At 35.1% G+C, this 25,346-nt stretch overlaps 3 protein-coding genes across 3 annotated transcripts; 2 read left to right on the top strand and 1 right to left on the bottom strand.

Moving 5' to 3' along the window:
- Nucleotides 13,077–15,661, bottom strand: LOC104753549. The gene is made up of 2 exons (XM_019237742.1): nt 15,529–15,661; nt 13,077–13,957 (listed from the first exon to the last, which is right to left on the bottom strand). Exons 1-2 carry the CDS (start codon nt 15,659–15,661, stop codon nt 13,077–13,079), a joined length of 1,014 nt encoding a protein of 337 aa, XP_019093287.1.
- Nucleotides 16,047–17,506, top strand: LOC104753548. Its single transcript, XM_019238039.1, has one exon. The coding sequence runs from the start codon at nt 16,101–16,103 to the stop codon at nt 17,490–17,492; it is 1,392 nt and encodes a 463-aa protein (XP_019093584.1). The 5' UTR covers nt 16,047–16,100; the 3' UTR covers nt 17,493–17,506.
- On the top strand, nt 18,260–20,446 carry LOC104750296. The gene is made up of 8 exons (XM_010472073.2): nt 18,260–18,480; nt 18,755–18,993; nt 19,095–19,298; nt 19,386–19,478; nt 19,558–19,659; nt 19,781–20,077; nt 20,166–20,255; nt 20,333–20,446. Exons 1-8 carry the CDS (start codon nt 18,357–18,359, stop codon nt 20,363–20,365), a joined length of 1,182 nt encoding a protein of 393 aa, XP_010470375.1. The 5' UTR covers nt 18,260–18,356; the 3' UTR covers nt 20,366–20,446.

The raw sequence follows: 25,346 nt of genomic DNA, 5'->3' as shown, positions 1-25,346 counted from the left end.
TTCTAATCATCTTGTTAATCTTCTTTGGATCAGTAGGTGGAAGACAAAGACCATCAACAAGTTCTGAGTTAGACGTCCAGAGAGAAGTGCTTTCAGCTCTTTTCCTTGGAGTGGAACCAGCAGTTTTCAAGTCTAAGGATAAGCCTGGAAGCTTTGGTTCCCATTTAAGACCGATCAATGGTTTACTAGTCTCTGCCATTATTATTCTACATTGACAAAAGTAAATTTCACCCAATTTTCAGAAAATATGAACCATGAGGAAATCAATACCAAAGCTAACCAATGATCGTAATCAAAATAACATCATCATTATATCAACATCATCAACAGATAAAGGTCAAAGTAAAGTAACTCAAAACGGCCTCCATCNTCCATCGAACTTGGGCAGAAAAAAACAAAGAAACCAAATTTTGAAGTTCGAAGCAGAGCAAAACACAGAATAATATAATCTGAACCCGGAACTGGAAGCGTGAGAAGACAAGAGAAAACAATTTGGTTTGCTACTCCAGAAACAAAAACTCAGAAACTTGTCGAGAGTTACCTCAAATCAGCTTGTCGAGAAATCTTTCAAAGGGGTTTTGGCCGATGCAAAAGCTGTAGACAGTGAACGAGGGATTAGTAGATTTAGTGTTAGAGATCAATGGAGTTCACTGGAGATGGAGACTGGATTTTTAGGGTTAGAGATCGATGAGATTGGAGAGATGATACAAACCGGAAGTGTAGAGTGGGCCTTCGTGGGCTTAGTGTTTAAGCCCAATTTGCTCTATATTGTCTCGTATTTAAGCTATTCTTTTTTTTTTTTTTCACCTTCCAATAACTTTTATTAATTAATTGAGTATTATACAACATGTACCAAACCAATACAAAACTTCAAAAACAATTTTATTACATAAGCAGAAATATGTGCCATATAGTGAAGATAGCAAGCATGAAAAAGTGAAATTGACGATGCTTCCTTCAAATAAGCCTTACTCGTCGTATATTCCTTCTTCATAAACCATCCTACTGGAATGTGATATGTATGCCGTACTGGCATTCTTTGGTTGAAACTCCACATCACATAGAAAAAACCTATTGCTTTTAGAAAAAGTTTTGGAATCTTGACAATCCAATACCAATTAGTCTGTATCGTTGTCCTTGTTTGCATCAGAAATTTTGGCTTGCTACTAGTGTAATTCCATCCTATTAAACATCTCACACCAACGACGTCATTGGAGATCTTCACAATGAACCACATCTTCATCGCACAAACAATTACGCATATGTGGAGAGTAATGACTGGAGACCATAATTTCTTCCCGTTAACGCTAGTATCGCAATCATATTTTCCTGGATCCCAAACCCAAAAATGGATCTCTCTTTCTCAGATTGGAGAGATCCAAACTAGAGGCATGACCTCTTTGATGAACATAGCGACCCGTTTCGAAGATGAAACGACAATCACCGGTAGAAAACGGAAAGGAGCCGACACCAGAACCTTTGTGTTGTGGCCAGATTAGGGTCGGAATTATACTCCCCGAATGGAAAGGAAGGAGAAACAGAAAATGGAACGATGATATCAAACTCATCGTTAGATTACGATCCCTCTGTTCCCAAACTCCACTAAACCGAACAGCAGAAGTCGGATCTATCATTCTCTCCAAGATTGATGATGTCTGTGTATTAATGATACACAACCTATACCAAAAGGATGATAAAATCGAGATCTGTGGAAGGATCGGGGCTAAGGAAACGAGAAAGAAGATGACTTGGGATTCTTCAAAGCCCAATAACACTAACGTAATCTATGTAGAAAGGAAAAGATACATAAGATTAAGAGAAGCAATCAACCGATCAACGTTAGAGAGGTCGACGCCGGCCGGATATGGTGAAGATCGGTGGTTTTTTTTTTGAAGCGAAGCTTTGGGGAAATCACGGCTTTTTTAGATTTTTTTCCAAAATGTGTTTATGAATGAATATCTGATTTTATTCTATTTAGGCACTGAAACTATTTAAGCTTTTCTTCTTCTTCTTTTTTTGTAAACTAGTTTATACCGGGCGGGTTTTAATTTGAATTATCTTTTAAGGAATTGTTATCTAAGATACACAACGGTTACCTCTTCCTTCATCCCCTTATAAAATAAAAAGTTAATATGGTGTTTTATAAATCCAAACCGATAGATAATTTTATTTTAGTTGTAAAATCTAAAACTCTAACCATCTCATTTGTAAAGTCAAACCAACATATAATTTTGTTCTAATTGTAAAATCTAAACCCTAACCATCACATTTGTAAACCCAAACCGACATATAATTTCGTTTTAATTATAAAATCTAAACCCGAATTCTCATTTATAAATCCAAACCGATATATAAACTCGTTTAATTGTAAAATCTAAACCAAGCCAATATTTAACCTTCTTTAAATAAAAGTATACAGAAATTTGTTTTGCTTTTTAATTTAATTTTGATTTATTTTTAAAATAAAATATTAGATAGAACATTTTGATTGGTTGAGCGGGGAGGGGGTGAATACAAAAGGTGAATCTAAGTATTTTTCTTGTTATCTGATGTTATATATAAAAATTTTTGTTTATGTTTTATTTATTTTTTATATTTAAGTTACGCAATATCATATTTTTTTCTCTAAGTTTTGGATTATTGTAAATAAATTTTTTTTTTTTGGTTTTAGATGTTGAGTTTTGTGAATGATAGAATAGAGTTTTTAATAAAATGAAAAAAAAAAGAAAAACTATTTAGACCATTTTCGTCCTATAGGACAGTTTTTGTTTGCATACAACCATGTGGTTTTAGATTTTGTAGTTGTGAATGATATAATAAAGTTTTTGATAAAATGAAAAAAAAAATACTATTTAGACCATTTTTGTCCTACACAGCGGACAGTTTTTGTTTGCATACAACCATGTGATTATACACATTAATGGTGATAGATGTGGTTACATTTGAGGGGTTTGACATCATCGTGACCTTTGAATGTTTCTAGACAAATAGTGTATGCTTCATTTTTTTCAGATTTTGTTGGTTGTCTTTTGGAGTTCTCTAGATCCGCAATGAGTACATCGGTGCGATTATGGTATTTGCATGCAAGTTGTAATCTGTGAATGTGAAATATATAACAATAAACCTACCTCTTTGATGTTCGGTTCTTTGAACTACAATAAGGAATTGGAGGAACCTTGTTGTCATTCTTGTTGCCACGTTCTCTTCAATTTCATGGTATGTTAGAAGATAGTGGAGGTTGCTTCTCAAGGTTGGCGGTGTAGGGTTGCTGTCATTTGGAGTGTAAGGGATGTGGATGATGTGGTTTGGATCGGTGTTTGGGAGTTGATTTTTTTTGTTTGGAGTGTAAGGGATCGTGAAGATGATTTCATTGGATCTTTGCCTAGTAGAGCTGATAGTTTCATATGAAAAAGTACATTGGAGATTTTGTGCATCTCCCATGTTTTTGGTTTTTTTTTTGTTCTTCTTATTTTGTTTGTTCATTGCATTACAGTGTTTGTTTATATATATGTTGCTGTAGTCGTTTGGAGTCTTGAGTTTTGTGTTGGTTACTGTTGGTTTTTGGAATTCTTTTTTCATTCTTTGCTGTTAATTTTCTATTTACTAGTAGTAATATTCAATGAGTTTTGTTGATGCGTTTTTTTTATTTGTAGTTTAATAGTTCTTCTTAGCTACTGAATTTAAGATCATATATACTGGGGGAAACCCATCCGACTAAACGAAAGTCGTTCTTAGCTACTGAATTTAAGATAAATCATGTTGTTTAAATATTAATAAGGGCATTTCATTTGTAATGTTGGAGGCCCCTTGTGTTGGGGTTAGAACTATTTAGAGGTGTAGGGTATGTTTGGTTATCATTGTAGGGTTAGTGTCAAGTTGTTTCTTGTTTATAGATGGTGAGTTGTTTTTTAAACATTTCATTGATTAAAGGGCCGAAGCCCACTTAATTGTAATAGTTCGTTGGCCTTTTTTCCTTTTGCATTTTTCCCTGTTTATATTTTCATTTTTACTTTTGTTTGGACCAGAAGTGTGTTGAGTTCCGGCTGATTAAGTTTTTTGTTTTGGTTTTTGTTGAATCTGTTTTGTTTAGTTTTTTTGATTGTGTGTTCTACTGTTCTGAGATCCGACTCAATTGAATGCAGATACTCCCGAGCATGGTTTTTTTTTGTTGTTGTATTTTGGTCCTTTGAGATTTGGATTCGGTGAAGTTGGATATGAGCCAGTATTTGAGGTTGTTTTTTATGTTTTTTTTGGGTGTCTAATGTGAGCCAAAATAGGGGTGAGTCGATAGCTAGTCTAAAGGACCTCTCTAACTAATTCAGATAGGATGATGAATGATGGATTGAAGTTCGCCACACAAAGTTGCGGGACTTTGTGATAAGAACACAAATCGATATCTAAGTGAATCACACACAAAGATAAAGATTCAACTTGTTTTCTAAAGGAATCACACACAATAGAAATGACAATCAAACAAAGCCTAAGCTTCAAAGGTGAGAAAACTTCTCTGTTTTTTCTTATTTCTTTCAAATTCAATGGTCATTTTTACAATGGAATAAGCTGAGCTTTTATAGGCTCGTGCATAGCTATTCTAAGATAATAAATAAGAAAATAAATCAACATAAATACAAATAAATCAAGCTTAATGATAAATCAATCAAATGCTTGATTGAAATGGTCTTAAATGCTCGATTTGGGCTAAATGAGGGAAGTAAGGAGGTTCCTTGTATCTAGACAACTTGGGCATGAAATTGTGCACTCTTAGAAGCCTCTTGAAGGTGTAGAGGATCTCAAATTTGTGCCCAACAAGTTTGGTAAAGAGATGTTGATGTTTTAATGCGATTGAGTCCAAATAAGGAAATTCATCTTTTAGATGAATTAGCATGATCTTGTGTGGGTTGGTGTAGGTAGGGGCGTGCTCAAGAGACTCTTGATGAAGTAGAAGATCTTCAGTTTTGATGTCCACATCATACTCTCCCTCTTGAAAAGGATTTGTCCTCAAAACTAAAACCAAAGTTTGCATTTTTTTTTATATTGAAAAATTGAATGAAAACAAAGCAATTTTTTTTTTCAAATAAAACTGAAATTCAACAAATCAAAACAAAGTTATTTTGTATTTTTTTAAAATGAATAAAATAAAATTAAAATATATATTTCTTATTCAAATAAAACTGAAATTCAGCAAATAAAAAAGAATTTTTTTTTGTACTATTTTTTTAAAAAATAATTTAAATAAAATAAAAATGATTTTTTTTTTCAAATAAATCTAAAATGAAACAATAAGAGATAAGCGATTTTAGCTCTGATACCAAAATGATGTGAGCCAAAATAGGAGTGAGTCGATATCTGGTCTAAAGGACCTCTCTAACTAACTCAGATATGATGTAGATGAATGATGGATTGAAGTTCGTCACACAAAGTTGCGAAATGACTTTGTGATAAGAACACAAATCAATATCTAAGTGAATCACACACAAAGATAAAGATCCCACTTGTTTTCTAAAGGAATCAATAGAAATGACAATCAAACAAAGCCTAAGCTTCAAAAGTGAGAAACTTCTCTGTTTTTCTTATTTCTTTCAAATTCAATGGTCCTTTTTACAATGGAATAAGCTGAGCTTTTATAGGCTCGTGCATAGCTATTCTAAGATAATAAATAAGAAAATAAATCAACATAAATACAAATAAATCAAGCTTAATGATAAATCAATCAGATGCTTGATTGAAATGGTTTTAAATGCTCGATTTGGGCTAAATGAGGGAAGGATGGAGGTTCCTTGTATCTAGACAACTTGGGCATCAAATTGTGCACTCTTAGAAGCCTCTTGAAGGTGTAGAGGATCTCAAATTCGTGACCAATAAGGTTGGTAAAGAGATGTTGCTGTTTTAATGCGATTGAGTCCAAATAAGGAAAGTCATCTTTTAGATGAATTAGCATGATCTTGTGTGGGTTGGTGTAGTTAGGGGCGTGCTCAAGAGACTCTTGATGAAGTAGAGGATCTTCAGTTTTGATGTCCACATCAGTGCCTATGATGCTTCAGCTTAACCATTTATAGTGAAAGTGTAGCTGGTTGCTGGGAAATTATGAATATGTTGCTATTTGAATAAATGTATGTATGTGTTGGGCTTTTTTGTTAAATCACGCTTTAGATAGTCTAGGGACACCTAATGGGAGAATAAAGAGAAAGTTGTTTAGTTTCGTTTACAGAAAAATGTAGGTCGACTTTTGTGGTCTGGTTGACTGTGAAGATGTATGATATCTCTCTCTCCTTCCTTTTGTGATTCTATACTTGTATCTCTTATTCACCCATCTACTCTCCACGATTCCTGCCACAAGAACTTCCTTGTGGTTGTTCCTGCGAGTGGGAGTTGATTTTTCTGGTTTGCATTGAGATTATCCTCTTATGAGTACCTATGAACATATTGGAGATTTTTTTTTAAAAGTTATTTGAAAATACCTATATGTTGGTGGTTTAGTTATGCTGCTCCATCTTGTATGATTGTAATGTCTTCAAGTGGTATTTGATGGCATGTTTGTGTATTATGTAAGATTGTTAGGTTGATGATTCATAGTTTTGTATTAAAATAAGTGTGTTATGTAGTTTTCTAACCATGTTATGTCTAGATATCTTTGAAGATTTCTTGATAGACGTTGTTTCTGACTCCATCTTTGTGTGCATCTTCTTCTTGTAGAATGGTTAGGCCTTCAGGAGATGTTACTCTTGATAGAGCTACGTATAGTTGGCCATGGCTGAAGACTGGTCTAGGTAAGTAGAGTAGAACTGATTTCAAACTTTGAGCCTGACTTTTGTTTATTGTCATTGCGTAACATACTCGTACTGGAAATTTTCTTCTCCTTAGTGTGAAAGGGTGGTCAGAAATTGGTGGAGACAAAATTATCCTCGGTAGTAGTACTTTATTTCCAGCGTGTGTACCAGTGAGTATTTTTCCTTCAATGACTCGGTCTCCCCTTTTTGTGACTATTAGCCTCATGCCATTGCATAGACCTTCTTTTTGATTAATGTTCCTCATGACCATTGTAGGGACGCCAAGTTTTAAACTTAACTTATGTTTCGGCATGCCTTGATACTCTAGGGAGTTAAAATACTCCATAGGGTATGATGCTTCATAGTCGGCCCCGATTCTATCCGCCTTGCTGATGCTTGATGTTCATATATTTTACCTTGTCTTACCCTAGTTTATTTACACATTTTGCATGATTTTACTAGCTTGTTAGGTTATCATTGAGTAGTTTTAGGGCGGTTTATGCATTAGAGTATATTTGCATTTCATTTCATTGTTTCTTGCATAAACAAGTGATTTAGGACCCAATGGAGCATGGAGAAGTGCTGGAGGAGAGTGGAGCCATCAATTGAAGTAGACAAAGGAGCTAGAGCAGAAGAGAACCAAGGTTCGGAAGTCCACTCGACCACCACACTCGACCAGACACTCGACCGTGTGAGGAGAGGGACTCGACCGACTGAAAGGAGCAGAAGAAGACCTGACTCGACCATGAGCTCGACCGAGCACATGGTTGAGTTGACCGAACTGCATTCTTATTTTGTCTTCTAGCCATTTTAGGGCTTCCGTTCCTTCATATATAAACTCCTTGTACTCTATGGCCGCTGACAAGCCACTTTAGGGAGACAAATATCACAAAAACCTAGTTTTTATCTTTTTAGGAATTTTATCTTTTTGTTTACTTCATCAGCCACTTTTGAGTTTTTTCCTTAGATTTTCATACTTTGTTGCTTTTGTAACTTTCTGGGTATTGAGAATCTGAGTTTATTTCTTTGAACAAAGTTGTAGATCTTCATCTTATCTTTCTAATCATGCAAGTTTCATTGATTTCTGGGTTTATGATTTTGTTCATCATGTTTTGTTCATCTGAGTAGTGTGTTATGATCTTAGACATGGATTAGGCTGGATGAGAGTTATGGTAGCTTAGACTGATCAAGCTTGATTGTTTAAATATCTCTTCTAGATTATGTATGCTCTATGCTGTTCTTATATCTGAGAGGGTAAGAACAGATCCTAAGCTTCTCATCATCATACCAATGTTTAAGTTGTTAGATAAAGCTAATGCTAGAGATTATTGTGCCTATCCCAAGAGATTGGTTGTATAGGGTGGTTTTTGACAAATGATGATCTGGATCTTTAATGCCTGCTTTTATATGTAATAGCTAGTGAGAACTAGGTCTAGGAGTATCAAAGCTTGATTGTTATTGTCATGAGAATGGATTAACAAGTATTAGAGGATCATTGTCTAGAGATAGCTCACTGTTGATTGAGATTTGTTGATCAGTTTAGGTTATTATAGCTTAAGTCCAGCCAATGAATCCATCCCTAGGACATTCTGTGTTTATTGATTTATCTATTTGATTATTGTCATCTTCTTTCTGTTTGGTTCTGTTCTTCGTAGCTTTCCACTTGACCTTGTACTCGAACGAGCATACTATCGAGTGCTTGCTCGAGTTCATTTCCAAGTTTTAGTTTTATGTACTGCATCTTTCTAGTTTCATTCATGTTTCATTGCACATCTTTTTTTTAGTTATTGTCTTGCATTTAGTCTGTTATCTTAGTAGTTTTACATTCTGCATTTCATTATTGTCAGTAGGTTGTTAGTATAAAACCATTTTCATATTTGACTTAACTTAGATAAGTGTTCACATTCTGATTGCTTGCATCATACTCATTATGGATTGACATCTCTTATACTGCAACTGCATAAGAGTAATTGAAACCTCTTGCATTCCACCTGATCATATATCTTTGGTCTTAACTTGTGTCTGTTGTTTGATTGCATCATTCATACATTCATAAGTATTTCCAAACCCATAGAAAAGAACATATTTCAATGCTATCATAGCTGAAGTATTCCTTTAACTCTCCTTCTACTTCTGCTAACATGTATGTATTAATTTTTTCGACTGTTTTGTTCCTTGGAGTTAGAATAACACTTTCTGTTAGGGCTTCAGTTTTGCTTTGAAGGGCGAGTTGTGGCTTTCTTGATGTTTGAGAAATTTGCTGCAGTGGATCTCCACTAGGTTCTAGAAGGAAGCTGTTTCCAATGATCACTTGTTGTCCTTCGTCATTCTTATTTTCCTTGTTATGATCGCACTTTGGGGCTGTTCCATCGCCTACACTTAGCAACTAAGTAGCAAAACCTGTTTCTAACTGGCGTAGTCTCATGTTTTTTTCTAAGTGATATATGTTGCATGCCTCCCATATATATAACTTGCTTATAGACGCTAAAACTGTATCTGCTCTTGTCCCATGTGTTATTACTGGGAGTATTTGACAGAAATCTCCCCCAAAAGCACCGTTTTCCCACCAAACATTTTTTCGCTAGCTGTTGAATCTTCCGTAGACATTAAGAGCATGCCCATTAGTCATCCTCAAATCAGTGTCTCTATCTTTTAATAATATTAAAAATAATACTAATCTAAGTTTAGATCTTCACTCTCTTGTTTTTATTTTTTCTCCTCCCATTAGTCATCCCTAAACATGGACGTCTTATATAATTTTTGTTAAAAATGTGTTTTTAAGTATATTTGATAATCTTATAAATGTTGGTTATATAATGTATGCAATATTAGGAAAATAAAACTAGAAAGTGTAGGTATAGTAGAATACATTTATTAAAAAAACAAATATATTACATTATAAAACTTCAAAACATATATTACAATACTTCAAAAAAAAAATTAAAACTGAATACAATAAAAAAAAAACATAGAATGATAGAAACATATGAAAGCGCTATGAATAACATAATTAATATCGGTCTAAATTTGAGTTGTGCCAAATTTTTGCCAGATATGTTCAACCAAATCAGCTTTCAACCGTCGATCTATCAATCTATCACGAACTTGATTCCAAGCGCCCATCACATTGTTAAGATTGGTAATCCTATCTGTAGAATATGATAAATCGACATGTGAAGTCTCACTTCCTTCTCCTTAATAGAATTCTGCTACATTGTACAGACTGTATCCATCTCGTTCATCTTCCACTATAATATTTTGCATTACGATACATGCTCTCATTATCTTTCCTATTTTTGCCTTATCCAAAAATAGTGCGGGATTTTTAACAATCGCAAAACGAGCTTTCAAGACCCCAAAAGCAAGTTCAACATCTTTTCGGGCAGCTTCTTGACATTGAGAAAATAATTATGCTTTCTGGTCTTGTGGAAGTGAAATTGATTGGATGAATGTTGCCCATTTCGGATGTATATCATCAGTGAGGTAGTAAACCATATCGTAATGTCGCCCATTGACAAAGTAATCTACTCTCGGAGCTCAACCTTCTAATATGTCCTCAAAAACTGGTGAACGGTCAAGAACATTGATATCATTTAAAGTACTTGGAGGTAAAAAATGCATGCCAAATCCAGAGATCTTGCAAAGCCACATCCTCTAAAACGATTGTAGTTTTCCAGATCCACGAGAATACTGTCCTTTCCAAGTTGTTGGACAATTCTTCCATTCCCAATGCATACAATCCGCGTGCCTCTCGTTGATTTAGTAATCGTTGGAGATCCTCTGATGTAGGTCTTCTTAGATATGTATCCTGAAACAAATATTTAATTCCCTCCACAAATTTTTCCAAGCATATCATTGTGGTGCTATCTGCGAGGCGGAGGTATTCATCTACCGCATCAGCTGCACAACCATATGCCAAAATATGAATGGCTGTTATACACTTTTGTAATCGAGACAGACCCAACCTTTCCCATAGCATCTCTTCTTTGTTGGAAATATGGTACTTCATTGGATAATGCATCAACAAAACGTATGAACAATGACTTGTTCATTCGAAAACGACGTCGTAAACTAGCTTGAGAGTAAATAAGATCTTTGCTGAAACAATCATTCCATAAACGAGTGTGCCCTTCCTCACGTCCTCTTTCAACAAAAGCTCTTGGTCGCCTTGAACTATTTGGTTGTTGATCATTGCCATAATCATCTAGGCAATTTTGAAATAGACTATCAAAGTATTCATCAAAAATTTCATCATACTCATCATCTAAATTTGGAGATGTCATGTTTAGAAATATTTAATTGGGAGCAGAATTGTTTCTTTATGAAAAATAAGAAATGAGTTTTTTTAAGAGAGATTTGGGATGAGAATATATTTGAAACTTAAGAATAAAGCAGATTGAATATGAGAGTTTTTATAATCAAGAGACTTTTGTTTCTCGTTTGCTATATATACAAGTTTATTGAACAACAAGTGGGGGAGAAAAAACACAAACAGGTTCACGGGAAAGAAAAACACAAACGTGTTCACGGAATGACATGTACCACAAACAAGAGAATTTTGTTCTCTTGTGCCGACGTGACATCACAACGTTCCTGGGAAGAGAAAAACCACACACAAGACAAAATTGTTCTCCAACGATTGACGTGAGATCACAACGTTCACGGGAAGAGAAGAACCACTAACCATAGAGTTTTGTTCTCTTCTGCTGACGTGAGAACACCAGGTTCATGGGAAGAGCTGAAGGTAAACCTGCCGACGATAAGCAAACAACACATGAGATAAGAATTAAAATCAAACAAAACTCAAGAAAAAGAAAACAAGAGCAGAACCACTTAGCTGTAGTTATAAGAAAATAACCATTTATCTCGAGCTACATGCGAAGGATAAAAAGAGAGTACTCAATTACAAGAGCCACACAATACAAATAAACAGAACCTATCTTGCATATAAACAACCAGACAATACAAATTAACAGTGATGATCGATTAGTTAACAAAGAATGTGCTTGTCCTGTTTTCGACTTGATGGTCTGACCACAACTTCTTTTAAGGCATGAGATATCATTGATTAAGTCGATTCATAAACTAAACACAACCATTCACTAAACACAAACAATAATTAAAAACAATACATAGTGTTTGATTAACTCGATTCATACACTAAACACAAACATAAACTAAACACAACCACTAATTAAAAACTATTCATAGACTAAACATGAAACAGTGGATTTGAGTAATTAATAACCAACTATCCTAACATCTCATCAATTAGCTTCTTTCTCAGGTTGATTTCAGGCTCGGACAAATCAGTTCTGCCGATGAGACTCTCTAGAAGTCGCTGCTTCGATATCCTTTCTCTCGCAGCTATTTCTTTCTCCCGAATCTCCCATGCCTTCTCCAACTTTTGTAGAGAATTTCCTTCAGTTTCTGAACCACAACCAATTTTCTTTGCCTTTCTTTTCGATGCCTTAACACCTGGAGGGCGTCAATTAGCTTCTTCAAGGCGAGATGTTGTGTTTGAACTAGAGGAGTATGTGCCACTCACATCAAGCTTCGTTCTTTTGGAGTTTTCAGGTCTTCTAGAAGCATTAGAGGAACACCACTTCTGCTCATGTCGAAGCTCCTTCCAAGCATGCTCTAGGGAGAACTTCACTTTCTGATCATTGACGCAAAACTCGTTTGCCATTTGGAGAACATCATCTGCTTACTGGCCACTACTTCTCCGACTTGAAGCTTGGTTGTAGCATCCTACAAACTTGTTGACACTCTCACTGATTTTTTTCCACCTCTGCTTACATTGACTGACCCCTCTCTTTGGTTTACCCGCTACTGCTTTACTCGCTCCAGAGTAGAATGCAATTTGATCAAGACAATATCTTCTTGGGGAGTCCATCTTTGTCTAGCTTCTCTTGAGTGATCATCTACCTCTTGGACATCACTAAATTGTGTACTAAACTGAGGGATTGGTGATGAGCTTATTTGAATAGGGGATGAGCTTGTTTGGATAGGAGGAGAAAAAGAAGGAAGAGATTCTGGATTATTCACCTCTTGTTGGCTAAATTAAGCCTCAAATCATCAATTTATTTACAAATGAGTGCCATTATATTTATTTTAAATATTTTTTTTTAAAATGATACCTACACGTGCCTATTGAACGCATCCCCTCTACTAACACCTATACATACATTTATCTTATCACTAGGGTATACATCACCACCCACCTCATCACCAAACCACTCCATTGGTCTAAAGATTTTTTTTTTTTTTTTGAACAAAAGGAAACTTTCCATTGGGCCTTAATAAAGTTTAAGTTACAATAATCAGCCCATTAAGGGCCTCTTTAGCTAAAGCATCGGCATGCCGATTGAAGTTTCTGGGAATGAAAGAGTAAGAAACGAAAGATAGATTTGCTGATAGTTCAAGGATGTCGTAGAGAATCCCATGAAGTTCCTTAGAAGAGAGCTTCCCATTGAGTGCATTGACTAGCATCTGCGAGTCTGATGCAAATTGGATGGTCTTGAGGTCCGATTCGACTGCAACACATAGCGCAGCTAGTGTTGCCATAGCTTCGGCCATCAAGGGAGAAGAGACAGATAGTACACATGATGATCCTTCACAAGATACTTGCTCTTGTGAGTTCATAAAAACCCAGCCTAGGCCCGCACACCCATCATCCTTCCAAGCCGCATCTGTGAAACAGGTTAGGGCGTTCATTGGTATCGGAGGCTTGATTAGGGGTTGAGTTGGCGAACAGATCTTCTCTAACGTGCTTTGGGCTGATTGCCATTCTTTTGCCCTTACGAGAGCGAGTAAAATCGCTTCTTCTGGGGAGGTTTTCTGTTTGTTGAATATAAGCTTGTTACGAGCTGTCCAAATTGTCCAAATAATCCAAGGGGAAATCGGTCCAGCATTCAGTCCTGTCGGAGGGAGGCACAAGAGGGAGTTTGCCAGGCGAATTCCATCCTTCACATCGATGATGGCCAGGGGACTTAGTGTTGTAGTTGTAGGTGCTAGCTGCCAAGTTTTAGCCGCAAAAGGGCATTTGAATAGGAGATGGAGTACTGATTCATCCTGGTCACAGTAGGGACACTTTACGGAATCATTCACTTGTCTGTGAAGAAGGTTTTCTCCCACCGGTAATGCGTTTTGTGCTGCTTTCGAGAGCAGGAGTTTTGTCTTTGGAGCAGCTTTCAGTGCCCATATGAAAGTGAAATAGCCAATACAAGTCAAATGATGAGATTCATGTGCCAATATAACGTGTTTGAAAAACAGTGGAAGAAAAAAAGTGTAAAGGATTTCATCCCATTTGCAAACCGATTGTTCGATAAGTTTTCTTTTTACGCTATATTCTATCTAACTAACAAAATATATTTTACATTTGCACAGATCCCAAAAGGTGTACTACACGAACCAATTGGTAGACTCATGACATCAAGAAGCTGTTTAAATATTTAGTCAAAGGAGACGGATTCATAAGGGCAAGAAAAAGAATCAAAAGAAGCCATGAAAACGTCGAAACTAATACAAATTTAGAATAAAATATTTCAGATGTATTAAGAAATCAAAATAAGCACAATAATTGTGATTTTAATAAATCCATTGATATGTTTAATTCAATCGAAAAATTTCTATTTACTTCCATATAACTTGAATTTGTGATCAAGCACAACTATTAACATGATCTACATATTACCGTAAATTTGTTTATGTAATTACGAAATCGATGTTAATTTGTTTAACAATTAATTTTTTTTTGTCACATCTGTCATATATTTACATAATTACCAAATCTATGATATTCCTGCATATTGAAAACAAATAAGTATCGCAACACATTAGGTAAGAATTGTGTTATTATTCTGTTATAAGTTATAACAAAGTACAAACAATTATATCTATTGATTTATTATTTCTTCTCAAAAATAATATAAGTGATATATATTTATATCCTAAAAAAACTAAAAAAAAAAAAATCATGGTTCACATAACGAATTTCCGTATCTTCGGTATATCTTAAATGCCCTTTAATGAAGGTGCAAATACACCAAAACAGTAAAAAAATCTTCTAATTTCAAATAACGTAAGGGATATATATAAATAGAATATATGCTGAAACCAATGATATAAGCTCCCTTTTTATTCCAAAACAACTATATATTTAAGGTATCATTATAATTTATCTTACAAATTCTCCCAGAAAACAAATTTAAAATAAAAACAAAATCAATTCACATAACAAATTATAGTATCCTCCGTATATTTAAATGCCCTTTAATTAAGGCGCAAATAAACAAAAACAGTAAAAACAATCTTCTAATTTCAGTTAAGATGTTATTAATGTTTTTTCAATAATGAAAGATAACTTTTTCCGGTTCCATACTTTCATGTTTCCGTGATTATAGATGCAAATCAACCGGCATATTATGTTCAAAGATTAGCAATTACAATGAATACTTAGTCATTTATAACATCTTAACTGAAATTAGAAGATTGTTTTTACTGTTTTTGTTTATTTGCGCCTTAATTAAAGATTAGCAGCCAACAAACTTGCATCCTTAGTCATTTATCTTCTTCCACCTCTGCTTACAGTAACCCGCCTCTCTCTTTTGCATAGCAGCAACCTTAGGACTTGCGCAATGTGTTTCCAAAAGGCTTCAACCTTTTGCTGATTCTCATTCATTGGATCCTTGCTTGTATTCAACCAGACACTGATGAGCATAAAATATTTTGTGGGTGACCAGTTCCATCTTCCTCTTACATATGTCTTCAGGTGTGTGTTCAGTTTGGCTTGGATCTTCACTCCATTGGGAACTAACAATAGGAACTGATGGTGACAAACTCTCATACTGTTGGCTATTTAAAAGATCCAAAACCCCTACAGAGTGATGCATTTCCTAGTCTCTAGTGCTTGTTAAGGGAAGAAATGAAGAAATAAAGAGAATGATGAAGAAAGAAAGAACGAGAACAATGATGAAGACTATCGTTAAGAAAATAAGAACCATAGAGAGAATGATGAAACAAGAAATAAAGAGAGAGAATGATGAAGACTCAATTGATTGAGAAGAAGACTACTCCCTCTGTATTAGAATACATGATGTTTTAGGATTTTCACCAAGATTAAGAAAACAGTTAAATTGTTGTTAACTTAAAAAAAAAAACAGCACCAACGACAAGAAAAGGAAGCAAAAGAGCACCATCAAAACCAAGGAAAACGATTTTAACTAGCAGATCGAAAGGTAAAGCAACAAAGAAAGCAAATCAACTGTTTCAACTCTGATTTCGGAATCACCTCCACAAGAAAAACTGCCATGGAAAGAATGGGGCACAAAGATGGTTAAAGGTGTCAACTATAGGGCTGCGTGTCAAAGAGCTGTTGTCGTACCGACTCTCTACTATGATGATTTCACTCTTGGTGCGTTGGGAATTCGCGATGATGTTGACTGGCTCTTTCGAAAATGGGGATTACGAAAGTTCATTTCGTTTAAGTACAATGCTTATGAAAATCTTACTAAGGAGTTTCTTGGAACAGTCACAGTTGGTTTTCAGGATGCCAGGACACCAAAAGCAGATACTGGGATATTAGATTTCTGCATTGGTGACAAAGAGTACTCTATTACGATTCCGGATCTTTGCAAGGCCTTTGGTTTCACTTCTTACGAGAAGATCCGATTCACACCCTCCAAAAGCACTTACCCAATATGGACACAATTTGCAGATCATAATGCTTATGAAGGTGGTTCTAAAGCAGCACAGATCAAGCATCCTGCTTTGCGTTATGCACATCGAATGTTAGCCAACACTATGTTTTCTCGGGGAGATACTGGCACAGTCAAAGCAGATGAGTTCTATATCATGATGGCACCATTCATCAACGATCCGCAAAAGGTAAACCTTGGAGCAGTTCTCGCTTGTGAGTTGGTAGAATATAAGCATTATGCTTACGAGAACAGGAACAAGCGAGCTGTTTTTGGCATTGGTGGAGTTGTTTCAGTAATATTGGAAGCTTGTGGGGTTGATCTGAAAGAGCACACTCCTGTGGAAGGGGACAACCGCATTGATCTTGCTTTTCTTGGGCGCACACATTACTTAGGAGGATGGGTTGATAACCCTCTGCGATTTGGTTACCGCTTCACTGCATCTTACGAAAATGAGCAGATATTCTTGTTGCCCAGCCCGCATCTTCCATCTATTAAGCCAGGCAGTACACCATTTCCGCCTTCACCAAGTTCCTTCTATATAGCTACTAGCGACAGACCGCTTTTGCTGCTAAGCAAATACTTCGCTAAGATGCGCAAGTCAATGCAAAAAAAACCCATACAGTCCTCCGGTGAGAGATCGGTTATCTCTCTACCACTTAACCAACCTGTAAATGCTCCCCTGCGCACCGAGACAGACAAGTGGTTCTACTCTTCTATCACTAAGCTGGAAAAGAACCAAGCACGGCTTGAGAAGAAACTGGCATGCCAGGCTTTGATCATCACTAAACTGACGCACGCCGTAAAGAAATATGCTCCTGCACTCGTCTTTAAGCGTTCTACCAAAGAGAAAGACCCGCGCCAGTACCATTCTGACGGGGATTTAAGCGATACTAGTCTCAGCTTTCCTTTTATTTTGGAGGAGCATGATCTTGACGAAAATGATGTCACCAGTGAACCACTAGCTCCAGCTGACCCATCAACTTTAGAAGACGATGCGCCGTCTTCCTCGGATGACGAGTGCTAGCTAAGGTATCACCGTTACGTACAAACCATTGTTCAATAACAAACTTTTTAAGAATTTCTAGATTTGTTTAGTTAAGGACATCCAAATCCAGATTATCTAAGTTATTTGATTTTCAGCCACCTGAGAGGCTTACGTACGTTTGTTATGGTTCTTAAATACTTTAGAGGCGCACCAAAAAAATTGTTTCTTTGGTTTAATTTCCAACAATAATTTTTTAAAAAATAAATACATATACTGTATTTGAAAATTTGTCTATTCATTAATCATATCTATTAATAGATATGACTTTTTCTCCAAAAACAAAAAAAAAACTATCAGTATGACTTTTTGTGTTTCTTTGTCGATAAAAAAATGCTTTGTCGAGGTTAACAATGTACTATGATCTAGAAAATTCTAGCTAAACAAAATCGCAGTGAAACAATATAATCTAGTGACATAAATATTCGAAGCAATCTTATTCATTAACTAGTTTTTTCCCCTTAATTTTGTGAGCTAATTATTTTTTCTTTTGTGTGAGATTATCTTTTAGGTAGTTTACAACAAAAACTCTTACACACGTTCTAAATTTTGTGAATTTTTATTTATTTGTCTCTCACACAAAAACAAAACTTCTTAATAATACTGTATATCCATTTGGTTTCAGATCCCGCTTAATTTTAGCCCACGCGGGAATAAATTATTATTTTCCTATAAAGTATCTACAACTAAATAAATTTCAGTACGAGAAACTGCTGGGCAATCTAAGAAAATCTGAAGGTGACGTAAACTGGTTTTGTAAATCTAATGTTTACATATTCTGCAAATCGGTTTCTCTAGTGCTAACTTGTTTTCTTTTCTATTTTTTAACCTAGTTTAGGATCGATCATGGATTTCGTGGATTCAGAGACACAACCACCTGATGATTTACCACAGCTGGAAACTGATTACAACATGCCTCCTCCACTTGCTCCAGAATGTAAACGCTACAAATGGAAAATAGAAGTCATTGGTAATATTTAAAGTTGATTACTTTAATTTCATTAAATAATTCCTTTCGTTTAAACTGTTGCACTAGCCTTGACCTGCATTTTAAATCGATTTGATTGCTTTCATCTTAAATCAAAACAGTTGTTAGGATTGCTTTCCTTTAAATTGTTTTCGTTCATAGCTTTCATTTCGAATCAAAACCGTTGTTAAGATTAATAAAATGTCTTATATGTTAATTTGGTTTATTATAGACTAACTCCAATTTGGTTTCAAATATATATGTGTTCATCAACAAGATACGAATGGAAATATAGAAGGCAAACTGATGACATCTGGAGATGTCTGGAAATTGCAAGACAGTCAAGTTATTGTGCATTTCGATGTAGATACAAGTCAACCAATTGGAGATTCAGGAGGTTTACTTGGATCATGGTTAGGTCAATTAAGCACTGATGTGCGATTGCTACCCATTGACTACGCCGATTGGAGGTTGGTTAGTTCTAATATAAAAGAAAAAGCATGGGAATTAGTTCAGGTAAACATCGAGCATCTAATTTATCTATAACTTTTTAAAATCATGCGATGTTTTAATACTAAATTTTGGTTGATGTCTCGTTTCATGTTATGTCATTTCAGTCCAAATTCAAATTTGATGATCCTATGAGGAGAAAAGCATATGTAATGAGTGCACTAGGTAGTCGATGCAAGGATGTCAAATTACGTCTTTGGAAAGAACACAAAAAAAGTAATCTGATTGAAACGTTGAGGAATCGACCCGAGAAAATTCCTGAAAATCAATGGTCTCATTTCGTTCACAAGAGGTTCACTGAAAAGTGGAAGGTATAGTTTATTCGATAGATATTTATATGTACTTCTATGTCTATATCAAATGCAAGTAATTCTTTTATTTAATGTATGAGATTTCAGAAAATGCAAGAGCGGAATACAAGGAGCCAAAAAAACAATACCATGCCTCACTTATGTGGAAGAAAGAGTTTTTCAAGAAAAAGAAATGAGATTGTGAGTAACTTAGTCATGATATAAACCTATTTTATTATATTGATTTTGTACATTGTTTATGCATGTCTCTTTACTGCAGAAAGTCAAGATCGGAAAAACACCATGTCGAGCCGAATTTTTCATTGAGACTCGCAAGAAACCTGATGGAACCTTTGTGTCTGAGGAGGCGAAAATACGCGCGGTTAGTTTTATTATAGTCACTTTGAATTTTGATCAATACTTTTTCGAAGTGAACTTTTAAGAAAAAAGCTGGAGGTGCGTTGTTTTAGTCTGTTGGATTTTTCCTTGTATCATTTATAAAGGAGGCACTCACCACGTTGATGGAGCAAAATCCGCAAGTCCCGAGCAATGTTACTGCTAGATTGGATGATGAATATGCTCAAGTGTTTGGTCCAGAGTCTTCAGGACGAGTTCGTTGTGTTGGCCGTGGACCCACACCTTCAAAATTAATGAGACACTCGACGGCTGCAACTACACAAGAGATAGAGAATTCTGAAACAGTTACCCAGCTGAGGACACAATTGAAAGTTTTAGCAGATCAGGTTAAGGCAATGTCTACATTCGTTGGACAAATACTTGGTAATTCAACTGGCGAACAGGTATTAATATATAACAATAGTTTTGTAAGTTTATTTGCATTAGTATAAATTAGATATATAAAACTAATGTTTTACGTTGAATATTCAGGCAACTGCATGGGCTGTAAATTTTGCAACAGCTTTTGCGAACATACCAAATCCAGCCTTTGTAAACATTCCAAATCCACCGAATCCTCGGGTAATTTATTTGCATATTACTCTCTTTGATATCAGATATTTAGATAATAAACTAATGGATTGAATGCTTTTTTCCAGGAATTGGATGATGGTGCCAATGATAAACGCTAGATGCTTAAGCATTCAACCAAATGCTAGTCATCATCATCTACGTACGATGATCAACATCTGTTTGTCACAACATTTTAGCCTGCAACTTTTATTTATTTATGTTTTATGTATTTAATTTGCTCGTTTATTATGGACTAATTTTGTAAATCATTCTCAGATTTCTTTAAATTAAATTTAGAAATGCTTTTTCGTTTTTAATTAATTATGTTTTTAGATTTTAAAATACTGATAATAACTAAATATGATAAAACACGTGAGTATTTTTGCTTCACTTTACAAATGATGTGAAATTATTTCAAAATATGTTTTTTAATTAATACCAAAAAATGACTAAAAATATAATTTTCGCATCAATTTTTAAAAGTGATGCTATAGCCAGAATCATTAATAAAAACTGACATAAAAATAACATCATTTATGTAAAAGTGATACTATGTTTCCAATCAGTTATTGTAAATGATACACTTATTTAAGTCATTTGCTATACATGATACAAATATTGAAATCAGTTCTGAAAATCGACACTAATTTTAATATCAATTATATAGAAATGATGGAAAAAATAACATCATTTGTTAAAACGTTACAAATACTAGCATCATATTTTGTAATTGACACAAAATTAACATCATTTAAAACAAACGATGCAAATATTATAGATAATTGCATCAGTTACTAATGAAACGATGTCAATTATTTGCATCACCCCATTTTATATCATTTAAATAAACGATGAAAAATTCTTTTGCATCAATTATAAGTAATGCAAATATTCAAAATAAATGATACAAACTGACCTTTTTTTTTTGTAGTGTGACTTTTCCCCAACAATTGTAACCACTAATATATTAAATGTCTAATAATTATTTATAGGGTCTTTTCACATTTCTTCTACATATTACTCCTCAAAAACATTTAAATTAAATTTACAATTTTAATGAGTTGCTTTTAAAAACGAAAATTTGTTTAAAATTTTCAAATTTAAAGCTAAAACTAAATTTCTTCTGCTAAGTAGTATTCACCTTCTTCTCTATGATTTTCTTCTATTTTATTCTCCATGTTTTTTTCTTGTTTCATTTTTAGGAAAAGGGAATAAATAAAAACAACACACGTTGGTATTAGATAGTGAGAGTAGAAGGTGAATATTAATTTAGCTTTGACCTGGTCATTTAATTGAAAATTTGCATATATACATTTAATAGTTATGTATTGTAAAAGTAAAAGCATTAAATAATTATTTGATAAAAAAATGCATTAAATACACTAAGAAAATCATTCTTTTTTATACAAAAAAAAATCCTAAAACATCATGTATTCTGATACAAAAGCAGTATTATATATAGAAATCATTTAACATAGTCATTAAGTCTTACCTAATCTTAAACTACCAAGCATTGATCACAGAAAATACAAACAATAAATAGTCATTAAGTTTGATGTAAACAATCTAAAGCTACCAAGCATTGATCACACAACATGATCATTCACCAAGCATTGATCACTCACCAATATATTCAGCTATCAAGCATTGAACATACATTTGTCTAATTTGAAAAAGAAAAAAAAAAGTAGTTTTTAGTTATAATATTTAGAAAATAAATTAAGACTTAAAATTATGATTTTTTTAATCATCTTTGTGTGATTTATTTTTAAATTATTTGGAATTATCATATAACTAACATGAAATTAATAAAAAATGTAAAAAAACTTTATAAGTAAGTGTAATTCAAATTTTTGAAAGCAGAGATATATTGCTCAATTATGTCGCACATCGGTTAAAACTTTTGGACAAAGATTGAGAGTCTATTATAAAAAAAACCTCTGAAATGATTCCAGATCCAATGAGTAAGAATTTTAACTTATGAAACGTTCAAATTTTGAAAATTTATTTGGTATAATCTAGTTCTTTTGATGAACTAATAATTAACCAAATATGAGGAATATTTTAAATTTTCAATATTTAAACTTTTATAAAGTTTCAAATATTTTGTATATTTTAAAATTTATAAAAGTTTTAAATAGTAATAATATATAAATTCTATGCAAAGTTTAAAATGTATTAATAGTAAAGATTATAAAATATCAATAATAGTAAAACTCTATAAACGCTTGTTGAAAGTTGTTGGTTTGACTGTAGTTGTAGGCCTTAGGTTATCTCCAACGGGGAGTTCTAGGTGAGGTTTTTTTTTTTTTTGGCTCAACATCAACTTTCATTATCCAAATCAGTTTACACTTGGTTTATCCACTCTTACAAGAGATTTAACCCAATTTGGCTCAATAGAATATAACTTAGGGTCATAATTCTGAAAAGAAAGAGACTTCTTCGCTATTCTATCTTTACACCATTACAAACTCTATAAACAAAAGAGATTTTATACTCCTGAAAGTTATGCAACAAAGCTTTTATATCTTGAAGTGAAGGAGCATAGGCCGGCCATAATTCATCTTGGTTGATTAAGTTAACTGCCCCCAATGAATCCGATTCAAAAATAACTCTGTTGTAGTTCAATCGGATCATCGATCGTATCGCTTGCCTCAAAGCCTCCAATTCCACTTCCAGTACTGATCTTGCTCTCTGAACAGCTTGTGCGCCTAACCATAAAACCCTTCATCCCTTGTCACGGAGGACCCAGCCTGTTCCACTTGGATTGCCTTCACCAGTCCAAGCTCCATCAGTATTACACTTAACCCAATGATCTGGAGGAGGACGCCAAACCAATCTTTCATCTAAAAGATGTCGAGTAATAGTATTGGCTCCAGCCAAGTCATCAAGTCCCTTTCTCTGACTCCATTCCGTAGCTTCTTCATGCGCTTTGTTCACTGTATCCATTGCATTGAAGTCCTTCCATTGGAAAATGAAAGCATTTCTAGACTTCCAGATTCGCCACAGTAACCACGGGATAGTCAAATCAAGACCATCTAACTGAGGGACTTGGGACTTTATATTCAGGACATGGAACATGTTTTCATAAATAGAGTTACTCCAATTACCACCTGGTGGAGCCGGAATAGGGGAGAGAGCCCAAAACTGACGTGCATAGGTGCATTGAAAGAGTAGGTGATTAACTGTTTCTTCTGCACAGGGACACCTTGCACAACTACTATCTCTAGACAAATGTCGAGAGGATAAGTTCTTAGCAACTGATATGCAATTAGTCAGGCATTTCCACAAAAAATGTTAAATTTTAGGACTCGTCTCTGTTTTCCAGACCTGATGAATGAGCGGATTTAGGCTTGGTTGATCCACTATTTGGGGTCGTTTCCTTGGAATGATGATCTGAGTGAGAACCCAATATCCAGATTTGACAGAGTAATGCCCAGTCCTAGCATAATCCCAAGTATAACCATCCTTACTTCTTGCACCCCCCGGCCTTAAATCCTTAATCAACCGCCTATCTTCCTCCGAGCAAACAGTTTCCAGAATATCTCTCCTCCAATCTCTTCTATCATCACTCATTAAATCGCTTACTTGAGCTAAAGAGGACACATGAGAGTACAAATGAGATGGAACCTGATTTACTTTTTGTAGACATATTGCAGGTTTTGTATTGAGCCATGGATCATTCCAAATATCAGTTGATTCCCCATTGCCAATTACTCGTCTCACACCTTGTTTCATTAGTTCTTGGGCTTCAAATATACTGAGCCACGCATAAGAAGGTCTGGAAACCAATTTTCCTTGAAGGGGATTCGTTTTACTAAAGTAACGACTCTTAAAAACTCTGGCCATCAATGTATCATGTCTGGTAAGCATTCTCCAAAGCTGCTTTCCTAGCAAGGCAATATTAAAAGCCTCAATATCTTTGAATCCCAGGCCTCCTTGCTGTTTAGGTATACTTAATTTGTCCCAAGCCTTCCAGTGCAGTCTTTTTGAGTTCTGCTTGTTAGTCCACCAAAAGTCAGCCATTACTGAAATTAATTGTTGACATACCAATTTCGGAAGCTTAAAACAGGCCATCGTGTGGGTAGGCAATGCCAATGCAACCGACTTCAACATAATCTCTTTACCACCAAATGATAGAAAGTTTGAGTGCCATCCATTTACCTTCTGCTGGAGTCAATCTTTCAGGAATGCCAGAATAGTAACCTTTGAACCACTAAATGCTTCAGGTAGACCAAGATAGAAGCCATCACCACCTTCTTCCTTTATTCCAGTAAGGTTTTTGATCCAAGGCCTCCTAACTTCCGGTACTTTCTTCCCAAAGTAGATACTAGACTTCTGGTAGTTGATCCGCTGTCCAGAGGCTAAACTATATTCCTCAAGCATCCCCATTAAACATTGAAGCTCCTCATCCTTATGTTGACAGTAGAAAATGCTATCATCAGCAAACAAAAGATGGGATACAGGGGGGGCGCCTCTTGCTACTTTCAAACCAGAGATCCTCCCATCATTCTCTGCCTTTTGTAACATACGAACAAGCATTTCAGTGCATAGAACAAAAAGGTACGGTGAAAGCGGGTCACCCTGCCTCAATCCCCTCGTCGGATTAATCTCTCCATATGGTGTTCCATTAATGAGAACTTGATAGTTGACAGACGTCACACAACCCATAATAAGAGAAACCCATTTGTCTGAGAAGCCCAACAGTGTCAGCGAGTCCTGTAGAAATTGCCATTCGACTCTATCAAAAGCTTTTGAAATGTCTGTCTTAATCGCTAGGAAGTCCTCTGAACACTTGTAATTAGAATTGAGAGCATGTAGGAGTTCATGCGCCACCAGTATATTATCAGAGATTAGCCTTCCTTGAATAAAAGTTGCTTGAGTATCCGACACAATGCCTGGCAGAACCTTCTTGAGTCTGTTAGCCAACACCTTAGCTATAATCTTGTAGATCACATTACTCAAGCTAATTGGTCGATACTCAGATAGTTTCACTGACTTGAGCTTCTTAGGGATGAGGCAAATGTTGGTTTTATTCATCTCTCTGTCTATGGATCCTGTTCTGAAGAAATCCTGAACCAGCTCCACAATCTGAACCCC

This window comes from Camelina sativa, chromosome 16 (genome assembly GCF_000633955.1).
Source record: "Camelina sativa cultivar DH55 chromosome 16, Cs, whole genome shotgun sequence".
Lineage (NCBI taxonomy): Eukaryota > Viridiplantae > Streptophyta > Magnoliopsida > Brassicales > Brassicaceae > Camelina > Camelina sativa.
Note: the sequence above shows the minus strand (reverse complement) of the source record. Positions and strands in the feature narration are given on the sequence as shown.

What these genes read in the sequence shown, in the direction of transcription:
- LOC104753549 (XM_019237742.1), bottom strand. Translation starts at nt 15,661, where the DNA reads ATGCATCACTCTGTAGGGGTTTTGGATCTTTTAAATAGCCAACAGTAT. An exon ending in ACACACACCTGAAGACATAT is followed by an intron (nt 13,958 to 15,528) that starts GTAAGAGGAAGA and finishes GGGCACTGAAAG; the next exon opens with CTGCTCCAAAGACAAAACTC.
- LOC104750296 (XM_010472073.2), top strand. Translation starts at nt 18,357, where the DNA reads ATGGATTTCGTGGATTCAGAGACACAACCACCTGATGATTTACCACAG. An exon ending in AGGAGGCGAAAATACGCGCG is followed by an intron (nt 19,660 to 19,780) that starts GTTAGTTTTATT and finishes TCATTTATAAAG; the next exon opens with GAGGCACTCACCACGTTGAT. An exon ending in CAAATCCACCGAATCCTCGG is followed by an intron (nt 20,256 to 20,332) that starts GTAATTTATTTG and finishes GCTTTTTTCCAG; the next exon opens with GAATTGGATGATGGTGCCAA.
- LOC104753548 (XM_019238039.1), top strand. Translation starts at nt 16,101, where the DNA reads ATGGTTAAAGGTGTCAACTATAGGGCTGCGTGTCAAAGAGCTGTTGTC.